General features: G+C 37.5%; 1 protein-coding gene across 1 annotated transcript; it reads left to right on the top strand.

Annotated features, from left to right (window-relative positions):
* The first annotated feature begins 348 nt into the window (after positions 1-348).
* On the top strand, positions 349-22670 carry CALB1 (calbindin 1). The gene is made up of 11 exons (XM_005299365.5): positions 349-595; positions 1099-1175; positions 5864-5938; positions 13267-13350; positions 13446-13502; positions 16022-16099; positions 20666-20721; positions 20816-20855; positions 20939-20992; positions 21163-21234; positions 21599-22670. The coding sequence occupies exons 1-11, from the start codon at positions 514-516 to the stop codon at positions 21710-21712; spliced, it is 789 nt and encodes a 262-aa protein (XP_005299422.1). The 5' UTR covers positions 349-513; the 3' UTR covers positions 21713-22670.
* Positions 22671-23500: the final 830 nt, after the last annotated feature.

Here is a 23500-nt window from a genome sequence, read left to right as displayed (position 1 = left end):
CATTGGCAAAACTATCACCAGCAACCCCTCCCCAGCCATATGTGTGTGGTAGCTTCAACTCTCTGCTGCTGACATAGCTCTGGTCGACAGGGACCATCAGAGAGGCAGAGGTGGGTGTGTGAGGAGAGACCAGGGCTGTCTCAGGGCCCCAGGGGCTCCCTCTGCTAGAGGAGCTGCAGCTTTCCAGCTGGCCCGGGTGGCTTTTAGCCGACGTTGGCCCCAGACGCCGGGTGAGGCAGGGAGAAGGGAGCCAGCTGGGGCACCCGCCCACCTGGCAGCGAGCAAGCCCTGGCGGGGCAGCCTCGCCCCCCAAAAGGAGGAGAGAGGCGGGGAGAGGGGAGGCGGGAGGCGGGAAGGAGGGAGGGGGCGGCCAGCGGGGGGCGTGGCCCAGGCGAGCCAGACGCGATAAATAGGGAGCGCGGTGCCAGCAGGAGGGTCAGCACCGCGGACAGCAGCGCCCTGCCCCAGCCCCAGCTTCGCTCTCCAGCCCGCTCGCCCTCAGCCACACGCGCCATGGCCGCGGAGACTCACCTGCAGGGAGTCGAGATCTCAGCCGCGCAGTTTTTCGAGATCTGGAATCACTACGACTCTGATGGTGACTATATTTCATTGCACCCCCCGTCCCCCGCAAACCCCGAGCCGGGGGGGCTCGGGCTCCCCCCTCCCACACACACCCCGGCAGGCTCCGCTGCAAACTTTCCCCCAGGACAAGTCATAACTTTTCCCAGAGAGCCCGGAGCTCGAGCCCCTTGCGAAGCAGGCGGCCGGGGTGGAGCTGGGGCTATGCACTAGCGCCCAACCTTCTTAGCCTAAGGCTTGTGCGCCTTTAGCAGGGCAACTTTCAGGTTCCCCTAAGTGGATTCAAATTTCAATGCCTCCAGCCGCAGCTAGGATGCCGCTGTTTTCTCTTCAGTAACTTCGCATGTAGATGCCTTTGGAAGGGCGAGGGGTGGCAGGAGACTGAGCCTAATTTAGCAGATCAAACAATCAAAAAGCCACCGATTTTTTTAACACAAGGTTTGTAAATGTTATTTCTAGCAGCTGGAAGGGAGCAAATCAAAGGGTTCTAGGACACTAACCATAACTCTTTTGTTGTAGGCAATGGGTACCTGGATGGGAAAGAGCTGCTGAACTTCATCCAGGAGCTTCAGCAGGCACGAAAGAAGGCAGGATTGGTAGGTTAATGTTTCTTCCTGCTTTATTTCATCTTAATGAAGAATTTCAAATGTTCAATCACTTAGCTGGTCAGGCAAAGGCAATGTTTAGAAATTGACACAAATCAAGCAGGATGCTCAGTCACTTTGGGAAATGTGGGGACAAGGGGTACCTGACAAGATACAAGGTAATATTTAGATTCCACCTTGGTACTAATGCAAATGATTTTTCTGGCAATGTTAAAAAGTAAGAGTCCAGAAAAATATAGAACTGGCATTATTATATAATATAGATTTAAAGCAAGACTTCTCTCTTTGCCTCACTCAATTATCTACCAATATTTTTAAATAACTAATTTTTCATGAGCTGGACTCATTTTTAACTCCTTCTTTCATGGGAAGTGTGTAGGCTTATCTGCATTTCTGCCCCTTGGTGGTCAATAAACAGATCTGCAGATCATTCTTAACTATTTATTTGCACTTCATTGGTTTTATGAAAGAGGAAAATCAATACTAAACCTTGATAATCAAAATTGGACAAGAGAGCAGAGAAATTACCTGGATACTATTAAAATGTGGACAAATAGAGATGCATATTGGAGTTTAATTTGTAACAATTATAAATTCAGCACTTTCTTAAGCAAGAGAAAAAAGTTTTAAAGTAAGATGATACTATTATTTTTTTAACATTCTGAAAAAATAAAACCAAATGCCTCTAGATAAAGATATTAGTTTAAATACATAGTGACACTTCCTTACTGAATAAATAACCCCTAAAAAAATCAGAAAATAAAATAGACCACTTAGCATCACACTAAAATATACAGCACAGTATAATGAAGCCTACTTAAATCCACTCTAAAAGATACTTCTAAAAGCATATAAGATAAAAGCGCACTAACTAGCTGATCTGTGTGTGTATGGGAGGGAAAGGGTTATAAATTCATATAGGGCTACATCAAAATTAAGAAATAAATGTTAGCTTTTGGATAATGAATTATTGTCTTTGTTTGGGTCTTTCTGTTAAAGGCTGGAGAACAAATGTGTACCAGTATTTTTATTTGTTTTGTGGAAAGTAACATCTTCCTACTAGCTTCATGAGTTAATACGCAGCTGGAAATCTGTCATCTATAATATTACATATAAAATTACATGCACACTCTAGATTCCTAATCTTTTTATAGCTGTTACTGTAGAATTAATATCCAAAAGCATAGGTAAATTTGATTTAAAAGGATACTCAGAGTACTGAAAATTATGTGAGATTGCAGCTTCTAGAGGAAAAGGATATGTATAATCTTAGTTTCTTTCCACAAGGAGAGCGAGGCAAGTAAATTACATTTAAAAGGGGAGGGGGAGGAGAAAAGCCTATTTCAATTCTTTCATTAAAATTAAATATTTTTAACATATTGAGATGGCAGTAACCATAAGTAAACCCAGTTAAAAGATGATGTTCAAGACTGTATTTCAAACATATTTATTATTATGAATTGTAATTTTAAAAATAGTCCTAATGTAATGCTCAATGGATGAAAGATGCAGAGGTTTTACAACAGGAAAATGTCATTTTAAACTCATCTTCACATTTCTCAAGAGGCAATTTGCGTCATAATAAGTCATCTTCTACTTAAAAAATTAGAGTGTTCACAAAGTAATGTATAAGATGCTTGTAGGATTATTGTTGTCTCCCACCCACTTTACCATTTATGCCTTTTTAATAGACTCTGCCTGCACACTAGGTTATATTTTGAAAGTGCTTAGGTGTTTAATTAACTTTTCCTTTGTCATTACTCTGGTACAAGCTTATTTCTGGAATATTCTGCTGAAAAGACCAATCTACAGTAACAACACTGAACTTCAGTACTCTCATTGGATCATCTAGAGATTCTTGATATCTTGATCACTGAAGTCTTTTTTGGATTATGGATATGTGCCATCAGAGGTTTCAAATCTAAGCTGATTCTTGGATTTGGAGGGTCATTTGCCCAACAATCATCTCACTAGTTCACCTATCTTGCCTCACTGGATAACTAATTCAGTGGCTTTGAATTTTTTGCTCTTTGCCGGAACGGACACAATGAGAAGATAATGGATAATGGATGTTATATGTGATTTCTGTGGCTGTGCTGTCCCTTTCCCTCCTCCCCCATAAGCTTTTCTCATCATTTGCATCTGCATTTCAGATAGTTTCTCTTGCTCTGTATTTTTGGAATATTCAATTATGCATTCTTCATAGCTGGATTATACATCAGTCATGCTACATGCCTTATAGAATCTCACTGATTTCAGTCTTTGAACAAGATGGCTTAGCATTTCTCAGTGCTCTTCCCAGCTTCTGAACTGTCCTAATTGTTTTCTCATTACCTAACAACCATGTGATTTTTTTTTTATTAATCAAATGACTATTGTGAAGTCCATCCTTTTGCTTTTTATTACTTCCAAAGAACAGTAGCATGCAATTTGATGCATGTTATTTCTGTGTCATGTAATACTGTCAGAAGGAGGTTACATTTGCAATTTTGTGTTTGAGCTATTTTTGGTGACATTTCATATTTTCCAACACCACTCTACCACATTACAGTATGTGAAATACAAAGCTGATATTTTACAAATGCTAAAATAAATAATTTTTTTGCAAAAAATAAAATCACAATTTTTAATCCCAAAAATATATGCTCAACCTCTTTTGGCCTACATTATACTTGGTATGTTCTCTCTCTTACTTCACTTTTGCCAATTGCCAAGAGAGAAAATGTGTGGGGAAGTGGTTACCAACGGGGTTCCCAGCTCTCCTACTGTCTCACTGGGCAACCTTGGGGAAGTTTTTCAACATCTTTTCCTTGATTTATCCATATGTAAAATGAGAACAATATTTACCTACTTAATAGAGATAGTTTGACTTGAAGTTCATAGGTGCAACGGTACTGGTGTTACTATTGCACCATTCATCCTATGATTTCAAATCAGTTTACAAAAACTAATGTGTACATAACACCTCTTAGTCAGGTAAATATCTCCATTTTAAAAAGGGGAAAATGAGGTACAGAGAGGTCAAGTTACTTGTCTATGGTAACAGAGCAGCAAGTCTGTGGTGGAATCAAGATTAGAACTGGTTGAGTACTGGATACAATTATTTGCCACATAATATATCCAACAAATAAGTTATTCAAAGGATATTATTCAATCAGTTATAGAACTGATTAAAATTAAAAAATGTATTAAGTGAATATTTTTTAGATGACTGACATTCTATTTTTTATATTGTAAGTGGTGACCATGCCTCTTTGTATGATTGTACAGTACCTTACATATTGTGGGTACTATTGGAAACAAACAATAATATCAAAATATTTAATCAGGGCTAACTAGAATGCAGATATCTAGACTTTCAGGCCTGGACCTCAATCACTAAGCAAATACTTCTTCACTTTGAGATCCTTGTGTGAAAGGTGACATTGAAGGGCAAAGTATTAATAATCATGTCTTAATTACAACAATTGAAAAGTATTAACCACAACAGATGACTTTGAAACAAAGAGAACATTGGGCTGTGATTTGCTTTGTCATAAACACTTACATGTAATGCATTTAGCAATTTCTAGTAATACAAATTTTGGGCACTATCTAGTGGATTTGACTCAGGCAAAATTCCCAACAATTCCAGTGGAAGTTTCACCTAAGAAAGGACTGCAAAACTAGACTCTTCATAACATTATAGTCTCTTTTATTTTAATAACTGAGATACTATTTATACTACAGTTCTAAGCCCTGATCCTGCACGAAGGATCCATTAACATAGATCCTTGGACTCATGAAGAGCCCAAAAGAAATAAAATGGGCTCCTCAAAGGTGAAGGAGTCTATACTAGTGGATCTGAGTCAGACTGATCCTTGGTGCGACTCCACTGCCAAATCTTAAAGAGAAGCTGTCATTTTGAAACAAGTGTGTCATGGGAGCAAACATTTATACCAAAAGCATTTTGACATTGGCTTTGTGGATTTACCTTGTTATTCAGGATTGCTTTATATGTTTCAATAAGGGATTACTCTCTCACAACATAGCCTCTCCTTACATTGGTTCTGGCAATGAAGTTACAGTCCTGCTTTTATGACATCATAAACTGTGAACAATACAAATGGCTGATGTACAAATTCCACGTGTATGACTTCATTGTGAGATCTGTTTGGAGACTGGTCAAAAGAGGATAAAATCCAATTCAAATGAAAGTAACATAGAAAAATGTGAAAGGTAAATATTTTGGTGTCCCAATGTGTTCTATAAAAATTTCCCCTAGTGTGAAAGACTTAAGCTTTGTTCATTTAAAAATGAAAACTGGAAAAACTGAATAGTAATCAACTGTGAAATTTCATTGCCATTTGATTAAACAAAGGAACAGAAAGACCCACCTTCCAGCAGATTTGTCTTTACATGTGAATATTCTCATTTTGAAAGGTAAAATAGAAGATCTGAATATCTAAAGGTCAGATTCTGCCACTCATTCCTATCAAGTAATATCGTATTGCTCAAGTAGTCACTGTCATTGCAGCAGGATAATTCAAAGTAAAGCACTACTTAGCATAAGACTGTCAGAATCTAGACTCTAACTAGATTTTTATATATTATCTGGTAGTTACTCATTGGTGTTGAAATACTTAGCACATATTTCTACATATTTTACAAATAATAATTCCATTATTGTGAATTTATAGGAATTAACACCTGAAATGAAAGCTTTTGTGGACCAGTATGGGAAAAGTACTGATGGAAAAATAGGAATAGTAGAGGTAAGCTAGTTTCTTTATTTCAGGCTCAGTCATGTTTATGTGCACAGAATGCTCTTAGTATAGTAATACAAAGATAACTTGAACATAATCTATAAATATATGCATTGTCTTGTATTTGCTGTAACAGAGACTTCTTTCCCCATCTCAGGTTCTTTAGTATTTTTTTTTCACTGAGACATTAGTGGAAAACAAAATATTTCTTTCTCCTTCTCAGACACTTCATTAGACTCCATTGAACATTACAGGCTTGAGTCAATAGAAATAAAGGAGACCATTATTATAGTTTTCTTGTAATGCATCTTTTCAGGAAATTCAAATTATTAAAAACACTGATGTGCTGGAATATTGTGAACATTTTTTATCCTGAGTTATTCTGGAATTTGATTTTGAACTGGCCCTCCTTCCCACAACTCCTGTAGTGGGTGTGAAGTACAATTCAATGTAAATTGGCTAAGAATCTGATTTCCCTCCTTCTCCTCCTTTGTAATCATTGTACATAATGGTTATTATTTCTAATTAATGCATATGGTAAGGACAGAGGGGAAGGCTAAAATCTTGTTGACATTTTCAGCAATGTTTTGACAATCCAGTTAGTGAGAGATTTTGTTTACTTATGAATTCCTTTATTGAACACAGACAGAGAAACTGTAAGCAGAAAACTTTTGTTTGCAAAAGTTAGAAGCCCCTGCCACCTGCACTGCCCTGGGTTATATGGTACTCATGCTTTTCCATTGTGTAGACAACTTTCTAAGAAAGATGGACACTCATGGAACCATTTCCCTTCCCAATCCACACTACTTGGTTCTCAATGTTTAATTCTACAGATCAACAGGAAGGTATCCATGGGCTGGTGTACAGTTTATGAACCACTGTTTTAGGACCAGATTCATGACTCATTGAAGTCAATGGGAGTTTTGCCTTTGAATTCAAAGAGATCAGGATTTAACCCTTAGAAAATACAATCATGTTCCCAGTTTGACTATCAGAAAAATATATCTGAACAATTTATAAAGAGCTCCTTGGAAACATGCTATTACTGCAACATTTGTATTGTGACTGACTTAGCTACAGCTATTTAGAATTGATATACTGAATAGAATATATAATAACCAATGAGATTTACAATATAAAATATCCTATTACCAGTATATATATAAATTATTATCTTGGAGTATATTCTCTTCTTTAGGTGTAATTCCCATATGTAACTTCCACATACTGCTAAAATATTCATGTCACTTAGTCTAAATGTACATGGATAAGTGAATTGTGACTCAATTTGTTAATTTCTTACTATATTTAAGATTAAACTGATTAAATTTTGACCAAACTTTTGATTCATAATCAGATTGAAAATTCTGCAAGTAGGAAAAGTTAGTGCAGGCATCTCTTTTTTCCCCCCAGATAAATAGATTAATAGTGTATGAAATTAAACCGGCCAGTTTAAATACTTTTTTTTTAATAGAAGCATGCCTTTTTTATTCAGAGTACACATGACAGCAGACTGTCACATGAAGTGCGTACAGGCACTTCCTGAAGTGGTCTACTGGTTAGACAAGGCAACTGGAGGTTGCATCTCCTGAGTTCTATTTTTGACTGACTCATTATGTGCCATTGGCCAAGTTCCATAGGGCCTGATCTTGTAAGGTGCTGAGCACCTACAACACTGACTAATGTCAAGGGTGCTGAGTGCATTTAGCAATTAACTGGAGGGCCTCAGCACCCTGGAAGGTTATAAGTAACTTTAATACTACTTAACATACATCATTGAATCAGTGTGAAGCTGAATTGTTTATAAAGTGCTGTGAGATCTCAGATGAAAGGTGCTGTATGTGCAAAGTGTTATAATAATCTTACAGATGATCAGTTAGACTTTGTTTTCCTGACCCTTTAAATTTTCTAATTTAAAATGCCCAATGTTTCCAAAATGAATTCAGCTCATTTATATGCTGTATTATGAAGTCTCCCCACTCCAAAGTTCATGCAGAGTCCATGAACCATGCTTTTTTTTTAGTATAAATAAATGCAGCACTCAGTCACTCAGTCACTCAATCACCATAACACATGGCACCTGAAGATTTTTAAAAATATCCTGATTAATAATTATTCCTCAGGGAAGATCTATTAAAGAGGAGTCCTGAATGGCCTACAGTAATGCATTTTCAGCTCTGCTGACTAGATTAAGTGAAGCCTTAAAGTGCAGATACTGTCTTTTGCAGAACATTGCTGCAGTGAGTTCTCCGGCTTTTAACTAATTTCCCCCGGCTAAATATAGAATCTGACATATCTCTTACTCTCCTTCATAAGATACTCCGTCCCACTACCCACCCCAATATTTGGTCTGGTCAGTGCTTTCACTGACATGTAGATCTTAAAGTCCAAGCTTTTTACATCTCAGGACTGCAGTTATTCCGTATCCACATGATTTAAACGCTTATTCCTGTGAGGCAAAGTAACTACTTACCATACTGAAAATGGTTTTCTCCCCCTTCCAGATTAGAATTTTAAGACAAATATATTGAAGCATGTAAATCAGGTATTTTAAGGAAAGGGTTAATATCAGCAAATGAGATCCATTCAGAGAATGATTTCTAGAAAACTGTTCATGTTGGTCTGTTTTAAATATTGTAGCTCCTTTTCCAATTAGGTAACAATCCCCTTCTTTCTTTAACAAGTTCATAATGAGAGGTAGAGGGGTCAAGTTAGTCTCAGCAGAAGCATCTTTCCAACCATGCTCTATTACTCATAAAACAGAGACAGCTGCCATATTCACCATAAAAATAACAGGAGCTCACACTACATTCACAAACTGTTTTTGAGTCCTTTGAGTCTGCCGTTGTAAGTGCTTGTGAAATTTCATACTCCTATTTAAACATCCTCATGAGCTACTGCTACTTTTATATTCTAGAAATTAACACCAGGCTTCCATGTTTACTCTCTTAATGACTTAGTCAAATCTGCTCCATTTACAAGTAAAAAGATGGTATGCCTAACTACAGTACTAACCCTGCCAACTCAATTAGTAATAAAAAATCCGCAGCTGAAACTTTATTAATGCTGTTGATGCAAGAATCAAAAGAATCTAGCTCCCTTTCTCCTGCCGTATTGGTCCTACAATGCTAACAGGAGCAAAATAAATAAAATAGGGAAAATTTACTTTGTCAAAAATCTAGGCAAATATGATTTAATACTGAGTTATCAAATGAGACAGTTCACTTATCTATAAAACACTAATGCAGAGAAAGTGGTACCATATATGTTTCTCTCAGGCCTATGTGGAAGTTACACACCTACATAAAGGACAGTAAAACTTAAAGTAATATTTTTATTGGCAGTGGTAAAATATTTTGTACCTTAAATGTAGCTTAGTACTGGTAGTTGGTTGTTCTTTGGAAAGTTAGACTAATCCTTTCAGAATTCACTATCAGTTAACTGTAGCTACCAGTAAGTCACAATGGGAATGTTGCAGTGGCAGCACGTTTCTCCTTTAAACTGTACACATTAAATATCTTCTGATTGTGAAACTGGGAACTTGTCTATATGATCGAAAGGTTAGATCCCAGTCCCACTGAAATGAGTGGAAGGAATTCCTTTTGCTCTCGATGAGCTTAAGATATAAACCTAGAAATAAGTTCTCAAACTGGTCCATGGACACCTTCCTGTTCTGCAGAATGAAACAAGTAATGTTAGTCCCTGAACGTTACAAAAGGGACCAGCCCTGTGCCCCATTTACATACTCACTTTTTACCATAACTACACTAATGGAGGACATTCTTCCTTATGGAAATGAATATTGGTTATGCCAGTTAAGTCCCGACACTAAGGGACAACTTGTAGCAATTAGCTACCGGGTCAAGTAAGGTGTGGTGTGGAAACTGATCACCCCAAGGGGAGCTTGGGAGATGTGCCTTAGGGAAGCCCAAATCCCACTCTGAACAAGCCGGGGAGCAGGCTACACTATCCTTTTGGGCTCCTTGTGCTCTCTCATCAACAATGCTTGGCCTGTCGTGATCTGGCCCTAAAATAGCTACAGCCTTAAATATACATTGGGGGCAAATTGGCCTGAACAGACAAACTAACAAAGGAAAATATATTTTAAAAATGCTACAGTTGGTGAGAGAAACAAAACAAGGAATATTAGGAGAGGTTAGCTGCACTACAGCTAGCCACCAACCAAATTTATCCACTATGATATAAATAATACATCTGACAGTGAACAGGGTAGCACTCATCACTTGGTAGGGACAAGTGTACACAACCTAACTGGTATTTTGTTCCACCAGTCATAACCTACAGTATGTGAAAAATCTCTAATTCATGACAAAGTGCCTACACACTCTCAAACATACACACACATCTGTACCATAGCTGCTGAATAAATAAGGATGACTTTATCACTAACAAATGTGGTAACTTCAGATAGCTGATAGGTTTACCTATACTGAGTATAAATAGCAATATTGAAAATCTGGAATTTTTTACATACTCATGAAGATTTGCAAAAACTAATGTCTAAATACACATATAGGAGCCTAATTTAGGCACATAGGTGGCCTGATTTTTCAGAATTGCCAACCACCCACCAACTTCCATTGACATATGCAAAATGCAATATTTCAGTGAGAGCTGCTGGGTGTGCAGTGCTTCTGAGGCCATTTATTTGAATGCCTGATTGTGGATTTAGGAGCCTAACTTTAGGCCACTATTTCTATAACTCCCAACTTTACAATTAGACAATGACTTAACATTCAGTAGTACTGCAAGGGCTGTGCTGTGCTAAACTAACTTTTCTTGACAGTAACTGGAAGTCCTTGTAGAGGCTGAATATTTTATGGTCTAATACCTAAAGATCTGAAATTACTATGCCTGTTAACCTCTTACAAATACCTATATAATAACCACATGTCCGTATCAATGTGCACCACTTCCCATTGTCCAAGTGCAATAATCCCATAGCCCATTGATATCAACCAAGTGAATGGAAGTGGTGTTTTACTTCTGATCTCACAATTCCTCCACTGGGAGAGGTAAAGGAGGAGACCTTTGGGGAAGGGAAGTAAATTCCACGTCTCTGAACTTTTCCCATGTGCTAATACTGAAGAAACAGATCACACACCCATATCTATTACACACACACACACACACACACACACACACACACACACACACACACACACACTTATGTATGCACACTCGGTTTCTACCTATCAAGGAATGGAATTTTGAACATTTGAGTCAGAAACCTCATTTTACATTGATTAGATTTAGTATTCAGTAATTTAGCAAAATCTCTCAGGATGCACTTTGCTATACTTGATAGTCTATACCAATTGCTCTATTCTTGCAAGTCAAATGAGTGATGTGCAGTTATATTTGTTAAATGTTGATACAATTTAAAGTGATTTTTTGCAGTGGTAATTTTTGAAATACAGATGCTCTATTTCCATCTCCTTGAAACATGTTAAAAGACACCTATGGAGTGAGGGATAGGAGTTGCAGGCAGCTATGGTCCCATTGGAATTCAGCAACAAAGCCCCAGTTTTGCAATCCCAATTCAATTGCAGTGAATTGGGATTGAAATAGGGGTGGAGATAAGATCTGAAATGCACAGAAAAGAACAGAATTTTGAATCCAGTCTTGACAAGGCTACAAGGATGCTGTTTTTACAAATGGATGCATTTAAGAAGAATTTTAACACCAAAAGGAAGGTGTCTGCCTTCCCCTTCTCTGTACCTATGTTTTCAAATTTCTTCTCTTTTCCATTTCTTCTCCCCGGTTTTCCTATTTTAATTAGAGCTGATCAACATTTTTTTCAAACAAAAAGGTTGTTTGTTCAAAAACGGATTTTTTTTATAATATATATACATTTTTAATTAACAATTCTTTTCCTTTGGAAAAAAGTCATTTTTATGTTTTAAATGATAGAAAACATTATCCAAACCATCATCAAGTTTTCATTTTCCAAAACCTGGGTTTCCAGTAAATGAAATTTTTCAATAATTATTTTAATAAAGCTAAACAATTTTGAAAAATGAAAATGGTCCTTTTCAACTACTTCAGAATGAAAACCACGTCACTATTATTTGTGAAAACTGATTTTCATCAGGTTTTGAGTTTTCAGGGCATATTCCTTGAAGTCAATGGGATGGGTTGAAGGGCTGAGTCCCCCTCACCTTGCAGTTCTGGTTCTTGAATTGGCTTTTCCTCAGCAAGGTCTCATGCTTGGGGCTGACAAATGGCTGTGGTTCCAGGATGGATTTCCATCTATCTTCCATATTTTCTTTCCTTGTTCTCTCTTCTCTCCTCCTTCCCTCATTGGTTTCTCTGCTTGCCTTACTGCACCTTTGCCTTCTCCCTTTCACTATCCTTTTCAGCCTTTTCCTTTACTCAGTACCCACATTTCCATACAGTTCTCCTTCACCCTTGCTCTCTGTATCCGCCATGGTTCTCTGCATTCTCCCCCCTTTGCTCTCCTATTCACTCCTACACACTTAAGCTTTTACCACACTTTTCATAACTCTGCATTTGTGAATGTGAGGCGCCTCTCTCACCCTTTCTCTAGGCCTGCTGGTTCACTCCTTTCCCTCTGATCTTCATTTGTGTCTGCTCTTGAGGAACGTATCAAAAGCAGGGAGCCAAAGGCCACTGAGAGGCATGCTCCCCGTTCTAATGTACAGGAGATACTCCAGCAAATGGCACGTGGCTCCTTGGGTCATCATGGAGAGTACTGATTACCAAGAGAAGAAAGGAGAGCTGATCAGGGTTGTACAGCGCTCACATCAAGAGTAAGATAGGGAAGGCATCTCTGATTTTTATTAATGAAGGGGACAGGTGGGCCTGTTTGTGATCGGTTAGAGAGCCACTGAGAAAGCAACATCACTCTACATGTTGGAACAATATGGAACAACCTTTAAGGACCTGATTCTGTGGGAATCTGCACAATGAGCAGATGAAAAATTGGGGCCTGAGAACCTGATCCAAAGACAACTGAAGTCAGTAAGAGTTTCCTAATGGCTTCAATGGCATTAGAGCAGGCTCCAAATTAAATGTAACAACCTGTTCGACAGTTGGGAGTAAGAGCACACAATTTAAATCTTACCTGGAGAGTAAGACAATGTAATGACTGTATTTGTAAAGCCCCCCGATACCCAACTGAGGTTCTTGGTGTGTGCTGCAAGACACATAATAATACAACTAAACAGCCAAATAACGGGAATTGAAAACAATTTTTAACTTGTCTCTAGAGCCCGACTAAGGAGGTTATCTGTTCTCAAAGAAACCGTTGCAGTTTTAAAACAAACTTTAAACTTGCTTCAAATCTGTTACAGCTTGCTCAGATATTACCAACAGAAGAGAACTTCCTATTGTTCTTTAGGTGTCAGCAGCTAAAGTCAAGTGAAGATTTCATGCAGGTACTGTATCCCATTTTTCCTTTTGTAAAGTCATCCAGGTCTAGATTTCAAATAAATAGATACATAAATAAACCTCTTTCAATTACTAATTGCAGACCTGGCGAAAATATGACACTGACCATAGTGGCTACATTGAGACTGAAGAACTTAAGGTAAATTGATGATTATTTCACAATGATTATACAGATGTGGGTGTATTACACGATAGTACCGATAGTACTGATATATATGGCTGTTGAAATGTAAAACACAACTGGCAAGTGATAGAAACTGATGTTTCTATTACAGACAAATTGAAGTGTAATTTCTATTCTGATAAATGACTCTAAAAATGGCACTGAGTGCAAATCCATGTTTGTCCCCCAGTGACTGCCAAATAACAAGTGCTCAGTTTAGAAGTAAAAAGATGTTTTTAAACTAACCGCCCTACAAACTTAGCTAGGACTGAGAGAGAAAGTGGGTTCTTTCTCCCAGCTGCATCACTACCATTACTAAACATTCTGTGGTCCAATTTAAGCCCTCAGTGTACCTGTGCAACACTGTTGTTGCCATACTAACCCCTGTGCAACACAACTGCAATCCCATTGCCTGCGCTCAGTTTGCATAGGTATGACTGATGGGATCTTAGCACATTTGATGCACAAGCAACAACAGCATCCAATTTGTTCTATTAGCTGTGTCGGCTCTGCAGTTAACAGTAGTAAAAAGCAGCCCATACTTATTCTTGTCACTAAAGCTAGCAGATATTGTTTGACTCTGAATATACATGGGGAGCAAGTCCAAGTGGGAAAGTGTCATTTGTACATAACCATTTTTCTATGTAGAATTCCACTTCAAGTAATGCTCTGGTGCAGATCCTCAGTTGGTGCAAACTGTCATAGCTCCACAGGACCTCAGCTGAGGACCTGGCCCTGTGAACACACTGGCTGAGACCAATTGTCTTGTCCATATGCAGAATTCTAGACAAGAACTGCACATACATTAACCAAAGCATTCAAAAGTCAAATTGTCTGAAATCCTTAGTAGAGCTTTATAAAAGCAAAACTCACCTCATAAATCCATGTAGCCAAATTGTCTTTTTTCTCCATCCTCTTTGAGCTGCTCTGGTAGTGCAAAAGAGCTGAAGAATGTCTGTATCTCCTCTGCTGAGGATTCCCACCTCACAGAAGAGATGTCAGTTGGCATAGTCAGCTCCTATGACCCTGGTATACAAGGGGCTACCCCCTCCCACCTACGCTCCCACATACAGGAGTGTCAAAAGGGAGATGAGGTCAGGAAAGAGGCACAACTGGTACACATTGTATCTAGCAATCCCTGGTTGTTGGACAGTCCTCAAGGGACTGTTTCCAGAGAGTATAGTTTAGACCAGCCACTAAAGGCTGGGCTAATGAACAACCAGAAAATCTTAAATGGCTCCCCATCTCTGCTGTGCTGAGCAAATCTCATCTGCATCAGAAAATCTGCATCATTTTCATCCTTTCAGAACTATATACTGTAGCTTGTTTTTTTTAAGGTAGTGATCAATAAAATACTTCTCTTGGCAAGTATGAAAATATTATTATGCATTTGCTGTAACTGGTTTTACTCCCCGCATAAAGCACATATGATCTAAATTTTAAAGCACATATGATCTAAAATGTTTACATGAAATCTGTTCACAACATTTCTGCGATAGTTTTAATATATAGCACAGGTACAGAGAGACCTGATGAGAAAATATACAGTATGGTGGTGACAGTAGGACCCAATAGCTCTCATACTTGTATTTCAAGTTCAGGGGCATTATGCATACATGACTGGGAGGGGAGATGGCTCATGAGGAAAATCCTATCTTAAAATGTGGTCCAAACTGTGGAAAAAAAGCAACGGCACTCCAAAACATGAGATAAAGAGGTTAAACCAGCTTCGTGTGTTCTTCACTGAAAATTGCCAGGCATGCACAGTTCTCAAGACTTGCAGATGCCTTGCTTAATAAATTAAGATTTTTTTTTAATGTCACTTATCTAGGACAGTTGTTCAAACTAATCAGGGGGGAAAACAAAACTTCATTCTTTAGAGTAAAAGTAGCTGCTGTTGAAGGTCAGGAAGAAACCTTGCCAGTTCCTCTCAAACTAGCAAAATGGGCAAAGTGCATTTGCAGTATGTGTGTGTGAAGGAGCAAGAAGGTTTCACCTTCACCTGAAGCATCAGGTTACTGCTGTAGGCAGGAAAGTAGACTGGATTAATCATTAATCTTTTCTGTAAAACTATTCCTATATTTCAAGCAGTGACTAGGAATCCAAGTTTTCCTATGGGTCTCAAGGTTAATTAATGTAGTTTACTGTTAAAATTAATTAGTACACAGTATAGCTGGATGCCAAACTACTTTTCCAGACTTCTGTATAGTACAACAAAAGGCATATTATGCACAAAGCTCTGTGGGAATCTTTTTAAAAATAAGATGATGCAGTATACTTGGTCTGATTAAAAGAATTTTTGTTGTCAGATATACTTAACATGGAAACTACTACTTATTTTCATACCTATTTTACATTTCAGTAGTAAATATGTAAAACTAGAATTTCCCAGACTGCCTCTAGACTGAAATTAGAGTACAATAATGAAAGTAACTATTCTGTAATCATTTTGGCTTTGGAGCAAATATTCACCTGTGCTTACTTTACTTTCACAGAGTTTTTTGAAAGATTTACTACAGAAAGCAAATAAGCAGATTGATGATTCCAAGCTAACAGAATACACCGAAATAATGGTAAGATTATTCAGACATTTCATCCATAAAAGCACAGTATTGTGCACATCTATGGCCACTAACTTCTCATTTAAAGGCTCCCATTGACTTGAATGAGAATCAGTTTGGATCCCTATTGTGCAAAATAAGACATCACACCTTAGAGATCATAGTCCAAGCCAAGGAGGCATATCAGGTAATTCGGTAGCTATGTCACCTTTGGCTGTGATCTGTAAATTAAGCCATGTTGGGCCTAATATAAGTACAGGAAATCTTCAAGGAACTTTAAGTGTTGTTGACAAACCAACACCACAGCATGTACTAAGAACTTTGCCACCAAAGGTTCTTTCCTTTCAGGTAAGATTAAAAACTGAAGCTCTGAACACTTGTTATTAAAGATCCAACGGCACTTGTCATAAGAATAAGCAGATTAACCTGTGCCTGAGCCAAATTCCAATTTAACTAATTATAGTCTACCTACCCATTCCTTTTTAGTTGACTTCATTTCTTGTCCTGCACTGTTGTGCTGTATTGCTTGCACTATTAAACAGGTGCTACATTTCAGCCTAGATTTGGCTGCATCTTGGTGATGAATGAAGCAATTCTTTGTGTAATCTGCAAAGGCCAAGGGCAATGGGATAGTTCTGGACGAAAGGCTCTACACCTCAGCTTTAAGTTACTGCATGATTTAGCGTAGGGCACAAGGAAAGAAAAGCTGAGTAAGATTGCCCAAAATATAAATTATGGTATGCATTCATTAAATACTTAAAAATATTAGAGTGATCTTTGTTTTTAATTCCATGGCATAGAACCTGATGATTATCTAAAATGATCTATAGGGTCTATGATACAGGCACATTTGTTTGGCATATATTTATTACTTTTCTCTAAGTGTCCCTTGCATATCACTGATGGAATAGTAGTGCACACAAGTAGCAGTGGGGTTTAATCCATCCTCTCAGAGGAAGGGCCCAGAATCTCTGGTAACCATTTACCATACTTCTTTGACCTTTAGAACCCTAAGGACACATATGCCTGTTCTTAAACTTCTCAGGTAGGGAATGGAAGCAGAATATATTCTTCCCCCTGCTATGCCTCCCTCTGTTCCTCTTCTTTCCCTTTCCTCACAGTTACTAAAGGAATCTTACCCTACATTTGTGACAACTCTCCCAATAGATACCAAAATATGCCTCAATCCTCCTTTTCTATGAATGGGCAAGGAACATACCTGCTAGTCTTCAAGTACAGAATGCTAAATGGATTTGGGGTGGTTTTTTTTTTTTTTTTTTTTGTGCCAGTTCTACACTTTTTACTGCCTTCCTTGTGCCCTACGCTAGTGTGAGAAGGGGAACCTGATAGCAGGGCAAGCCTCATAGGCAGGTGGGATAGAGCAGGCTCTGCTTCAATCCTAGCCAGGCCTATCCTTAAACATAGCCAGACTCGCCCTCCCCATAACTCCTGAACACAGGACTCTCTAGTGGCCTCCATGTAACTTTCAGTGAGATTTGTGTGTTCCAGAGAAAGAGAAGAAGAAAATTCCCTGTTTTTAAGAATGGCCAAAGTCGTGATATTTTGCTTTTGCTTTGCCAGCAACTTGGTTTCACCCTAAAATATTTTAGGGGTTTAACATTTCAGGCTGAAATGCCTCAAATTGACCCCAACTATGAGAGAAGTTAATTAAGACAAATATCTAATGATTCAGTTTTCTTATGATAAGCTATGTCTAGAAATCTCATGACCGATTAGTTGCAGAAAGTGTTACACACTGGAGAAATAAATCTCACATCCTTAACCTTCATGCACTGCAATTTTTATGACTCTTTAGCCCAGATTGTGCCCTACATTCGGACCTCAGCAAGTTGAAACAGTTATAAAGAATTAACACTATAAATAAGTGATAAATGTGATGATATGCCATCTCCTCAAAAATTAGAAGGGAAAAACTAACAAACAGAAAACATAACAGGAGTTAAGGACACTTACCAGTTAGAAAAAGGGAGAGGCATCTAACAACCAGACAAAAAATAGCCACATTAGGGCTGTAACTGCTTGCCTCTGCCAAGTTTAAAGCCCCCTTCCCCTTAAAGGTACGCTGGGAAGAAGTTCCTATGAAGGGTAGGGAGGGTTAGAAGGAGCCAGGTGGTCACACTGGAATGTATGCCTGCAGAAACAGTCATTTTTCTATACTATCTCTGTATCACTAATTTGTTTTATTAGGAAAAACTTTGCTTTTTCCTGCAGCATGAATTTTGTATTTAAAGGGGTACAAACAAATTGATACAGGTGTGTGATTCTGCCCCCAACCACTGTACAGCTAAACTTACTGTAATTGAAAGTAAAGGGGTGGGTGAGAGAAGGGAGAAACCCTCTGTTTTCAGCTACACCTCCAACAACTCTTTGTACAGTAAGTTTTCCCTGATGCTTTTTTTCAAACTTTCACACAGCAAGAGGGAGATAACATTTGAAAATAGGAACATAAAATTGTACAGTGACTGGGAGAGGAAGTCACAGGCAGTCTAATATCTCAAAGTCCTGCTAACTAAATTTTAAAAGGTCTTAATTTCAAGTTAGCCATGTCTCTTAAGAGATTAGAGGCAATGCAATTTGCTGACTTTTCACTGTATCTATGATACATTAAATATTACATTTTAGGCAGTAAACCAATTTCTAATACACAACAGGATCCTGGAAAATAGTTTAAAATAGTATATAATATTTTGTAAAATCACATTAACATATATATTTCTATTACATGAAAACTCAATTTGATGGAAGTTACTTAGATATAGTTCTTATATAAAATTAACTACATGTCAATAGTGGAGACCTTTTGTTATTAATACTTGAGTGTTTATAGGGGTTTAAAGCTGGGAATAAGCTAAGCATGACATTAAGTCAGTCCTGTTTTCATTCTATAAGTAAGATTATATTTATTAGCTACTTAATTCACTTGTAATAAAATTACAAGCTCAAAATTTTCTTGAAGTGCATGGCATGAGGCAGATTCTGATCTCATTTACGTACGTGTGTGTTTGTGTGTGTGTGTAGACTTGGCAACCAATTGAATAAGGATTATAAATGTTGTCTTTTACATGAAGATAGCACATCTAGATGGAATTGAAGTGAACACCCCAACCTACGTTTTAAGATTTAATTTTAGCTACTATACTTTATTAGATTTTAAACTGAATTATTTTCCCTTTTATATGCAGATTTATGTACTCTATGTATTAAATCATGACTCAAGACCAAATATACTATTCAGTAGCTTTAAAAAAAAAAGCTGTACTTTTTGGTCTCTTTATTCAATAGACAACAACCATATGGCACTGAATCTTGATCTGAGGTTAAAATAATGTTTAAACAGGTTCAGTAGAGGATGTTGGATACCATGGCTATAGCTTATGGGCCATTTGTGAGGGGCCAAATTCTGACCTCAGTGATACAGGTGTAAATTAGGCATAGAGATTAGATAACTCACGAACAAGGTCAGCTCCCAGACTGCTGCACAGGGCAGCACAGTATGGGGAGAAGGTGACCAGCCCTCTGTGGAGAAAGAAGTGGTTCAGGACTATTTAGAAAAACTGGACGAGCACAAGTCCATGGGGCTGGATGCACTGCATCTGAGGGTGCTAAAGGAGTTGGCGGATGTGATTGCAGAGCCTTTGGCCTTTATCTTTTAAGGTCAGGCTTGACAAAGCCCTGGCTGGGATGATTTAGTTGGGATTAGGTCCTGCTTTGAGCAGGGGGTTGGACTAGATGACCTCCTGAGGTCCCTTCCAACCCTGATATTCTATGATTCTATGAAATCTGGAATATCCCTATTCAAATCAGTTGAGTTACAAACAAGAGCCTTTGTGGGTATTTAAAATCTTTTGACACTATAGTCCACACATAAAACAATCAGAATTCAGCAGTACAAAATGGAACCACAGTTTAATTCAGCTGCAGTGATTACTGTGAATACTGGTAATTAGGCATAGAGATTAGATAACTATGCATATTGCTACTGGTGCAGCTGTTTGTGTCCCTCCTTTATATTGACCAAGTGAGGTATTTGGTTGTAGGGACTGAAGTGGAAGCAATTTCTTTTATTTGATGTTTTCAAAGATAGAAAGGTTAGAAACCCTTTCCTTAAAGCCCTTTGGCTCTGGACAATGGGTGTTGCATCTTGTGGGAGTGACAATTATAACCTGAGTGACCTGTCATGATTTAAAAATACTTAAGTGGACCTTGCTCAGTTTTTGCAAGATGTAAATGCGCTTCCATGCACATCTCTGATTTGGGAAGTTCACTGTTGAATGGAGCTGGATTTAGTGAACATTTCAACACAACTATCAGAGTTGAGCAAACAGTTCCTTACCAGGATTTTATAGTAGAATAACTAGTTATGAATTTATATTTTCAATAATTTGTAAACTTCCTTATAGTAAATGTACCATACAGCAAATGTGAGTTTATTGAATTAGGTTCCTATATTATATTTAATTAGTACCTTCCCATTGCTTTTAGATTTCCCAAAGAAATACTTTATTTCTTTGCTGTGCTGATCAATACTTTAATAATAAATATCTACATTTATTTCAGCTGAAGATGTTTGATTCAAACAATGATGGAAAGCTGGAACTTACTGAAATGGCCAGGTATGTTTTTATACCTATATCATCTAAGTATTGCATGTCAGTTGCCATTATGGAAAAAAAATAATTGTTTGAACTCTCATTTTTATCTCCAAAGTTTACTACCAGTGCAAGAAAACTTTCTTCTTCAATTTAAGGTATGTAGCTTTACATTTTGAAGTTTGAACATGTAACACTATATATTATTCTTCTAACTCTTGGCTTTCTTTTTGATTTTTAGAGTGTCAAAATGTGTGGGAAAGAGTTCAATAAAGCTTTTAAGCTGTATGATCAAGTAAGTGATCTGAAAAATATTATAAAACTCGCCTTTTATGCATTGATTGAATACTCTTTGATATCACTTAAATTTTCTGAATTAGGGAAAAATAGATTAGGTGTAATGCTACAGTAGCCAAAATGAAAAACAAATGCTCAAAAATAAACATTGATACTAATATTTTTCAGGATGGCAATGGATACATAGATGAAAATGAATTAGATGCATTACTGAAAGATCTGTGTGAAAAGAACAAAAAGGTAATTCTAGAGCTTTTCTTAATGATTAGTTTAAATTGGGATTTTAAGGAGAGTTTAAATCCACCCAATTACGATAGAGCTGCTAAATCATAATTCCTGAAGTGCATGACAATTAGAAATCTTGGCAGAAGTAATAATGTAATTCCTTAACTAAGTGAGCAACAGTGTTATAAATTGGCTTCAGAAACAATTAATATCAACAATCTAGTGTGCATGGATGTGAATTGTATGCAAGCACTTAAACAAATGGTACTGTTGGGCGGGCAGGCACCAGACAGATCTCCTCCTTCCCCCTCCCCTCCCCATTGGCAACTGTAGTTGGTAACTAAACTGGATTATAAAGCATTATCTGTTCTTTAAATAGGACTTAGACATTAACAACCTGGCAACATACAAGAAAAACATCATGGCCTTGTCTGATGGAGGAAAGCTTTACCGAACAGACCTTGCTCTTATTCTTTCTGCCGAGCAGGATTAGAGACCTCCTGTCACTTCAATTTAACTAGTGATATACTGTATCAACACAATAACTGTGCACTATAAGGGAGTAGCCTGTACTTTCTTTTATATCTGTAAATTTAAACCGCATATAATTAGCCATGATGTGTGGCACATTCTTTTCAGTCTGTTTCTATACTGTTTGTAATGTACAGTTTTTGTAATTATAAGATTGATAAAGAGAATGTCTGTTTGGGCCAGTCTGTATATTCAAGAAGAAACTAAAAGACATTTTTTTGCTTTCATAAAAATGGCTGGAGAAAAATTTAAAATTCTGCTAAGACTGTTTTGTTCATCATATCCTTTGACATTTGCAACATTTCTGTTCAATGACACATATTAAGTAAAAGCCCAGAGAGCTCTTTTAGTGTATGACTAAATACAGGTTTTTAAATGCAGAATGTAAAAATGCTGTTTTCAAGTAGGAAAGATGACCAGGGATGTTTGAACTGAAAGAGATTTACCAAGCTGGTGAGAAATATTTTCAGTAGTCCGACTAGCTACTTGCAAATCTATGCTCCTTGCAGTTTTGCAGTAAATAAGGAGAGCTTACGAACTTATGGCAAACAGACATAACATCTATAAACAGCAGATATCTGGAACAGCTACCAGTGCTGCTGTTCACAACCAATGTTATTTTCCATTTAGTTGTTTAATTTCACTAAATTTAAATGAGGTGATAAGAAATACAAGAGACAGAACTTCTTGACAAACCTTTAATCTATTTTGGAAACCTGGCTAAACTACAGATAGGATAATTAATACACACATTCGCATAATACAATAAGTGTAACTCAAGAAAATTGCTGTGTCAGAGAATATGACAATCCGTTTTCTAAACTATTTGCACATATTGCAGGTTAAAATTATTGTAGTAAACTGCTGTTTTTAAATCATATTCTGTGTAACCTATAATTAAATTTAATATACTAAGACTACCCGTGTCTAGTTTGTCTACTTCCTGGATTTTCTTAGCAAGTAGAAAACAAAGAAATAAATAATTTGTTTTAAAAGTGTGCTTCCTGCATCTGACACTAAATTTCTAATGGAGAAAATTATTGGAATTTAATTTAAGACTAAAAAACAATCAGTTTCTCAAAGTACGAATTCAACACCAAGTCTAGTCGTTTATATATCAGACTCTAAATTAGATTACTCTGCAGGGGAATTTTTTTTTAAAGCAGAAAGCACACTATGTAATTGCTCCTGTCTTTTTTCTGATTGTGCTCTGTAGGCCTGGGTCTCCTTTTACTTACACCAGTTTTATGCCAGCATAACTCCACAGACTTCAGTGGCGTTGCTCCCAATTTATAGCAGTGTGAGAAGAGAATTAGGTCTCTGTCTTAATATCAATCAACCTAAACTGCCTCTACTTAAAGTGTGTTGTTTCAGAAGCAAACCCAGCTCAATAGATTATTTTATTAGCTGGACACAATACCTAAAATGCCTCCACAGTAACTTATCTGACAAACAGGGGCAAATCAGTTTAATTAGATACAAGTGGTCTCAAGCAGCAAGTGTATTGGGTACTCTCCGATCTTGAGATAGATGTAATTAGAAGATAGGAGGAAGAGGCAACAGAGTGATTCTTGGTGGAAAAAGATAATACACTAAGAAGTTTAAAGTCAGATCAAGACAGGTCAATGACAACCTCACTCCAGGCACAGTGATCTAATTACTCAGCTTCTGGTTCACCTCTTTTCTCTATGCAATGTAAAGTATAATTGTGTATTTTAAGTGAAGGAACAGTGAATAAATTATCTGCCTA

This window comes from Chrysemys picta, chromosome 2, assembly GCF_011386835.1.
Source record: "Chrysemys picta bellii isolate R12L10 chromosome 2, ASM1138683v2, whole genome shotgun sequence".
In the NCBI taxonomy this organism is placed as follows: domain Eukaryota; kingdom Metazoa; phylum Chordata; order Testudines; family Emydidae; genus Chrysemys; species Chrysemys picta.
This window is presented reverse-complemented; position numbering and strand designations above follow the sequence as displayed.

What these genes read in the sequence shown, in the direction of transcription:
- CALB1 (XM_005299365.5), top strand. Translation starts at nt 514, where the DNA reads ATGGCCGCGGAGACTCACCTGCAGGGAGTCGAGATCTCAGCCGCGCAG. An exon ending in CAAGTGAAGATTTCATGCAG is followed by an intron (nt 13,351 to 13,445) that starts GTACTGTATCCC and finishes TACTAATTGCAG; the next exon opens with ACCTGGCGAAAATATGACAC. An exon ending in CAGAATACACCGAAATAATG is followed by an intron (nt 16,100 to 20,665) that starts GTAAGATTATTC and finishes CATTTATTTCAG; the next exon opens with CTGAAGATGTTTGATTCAAA.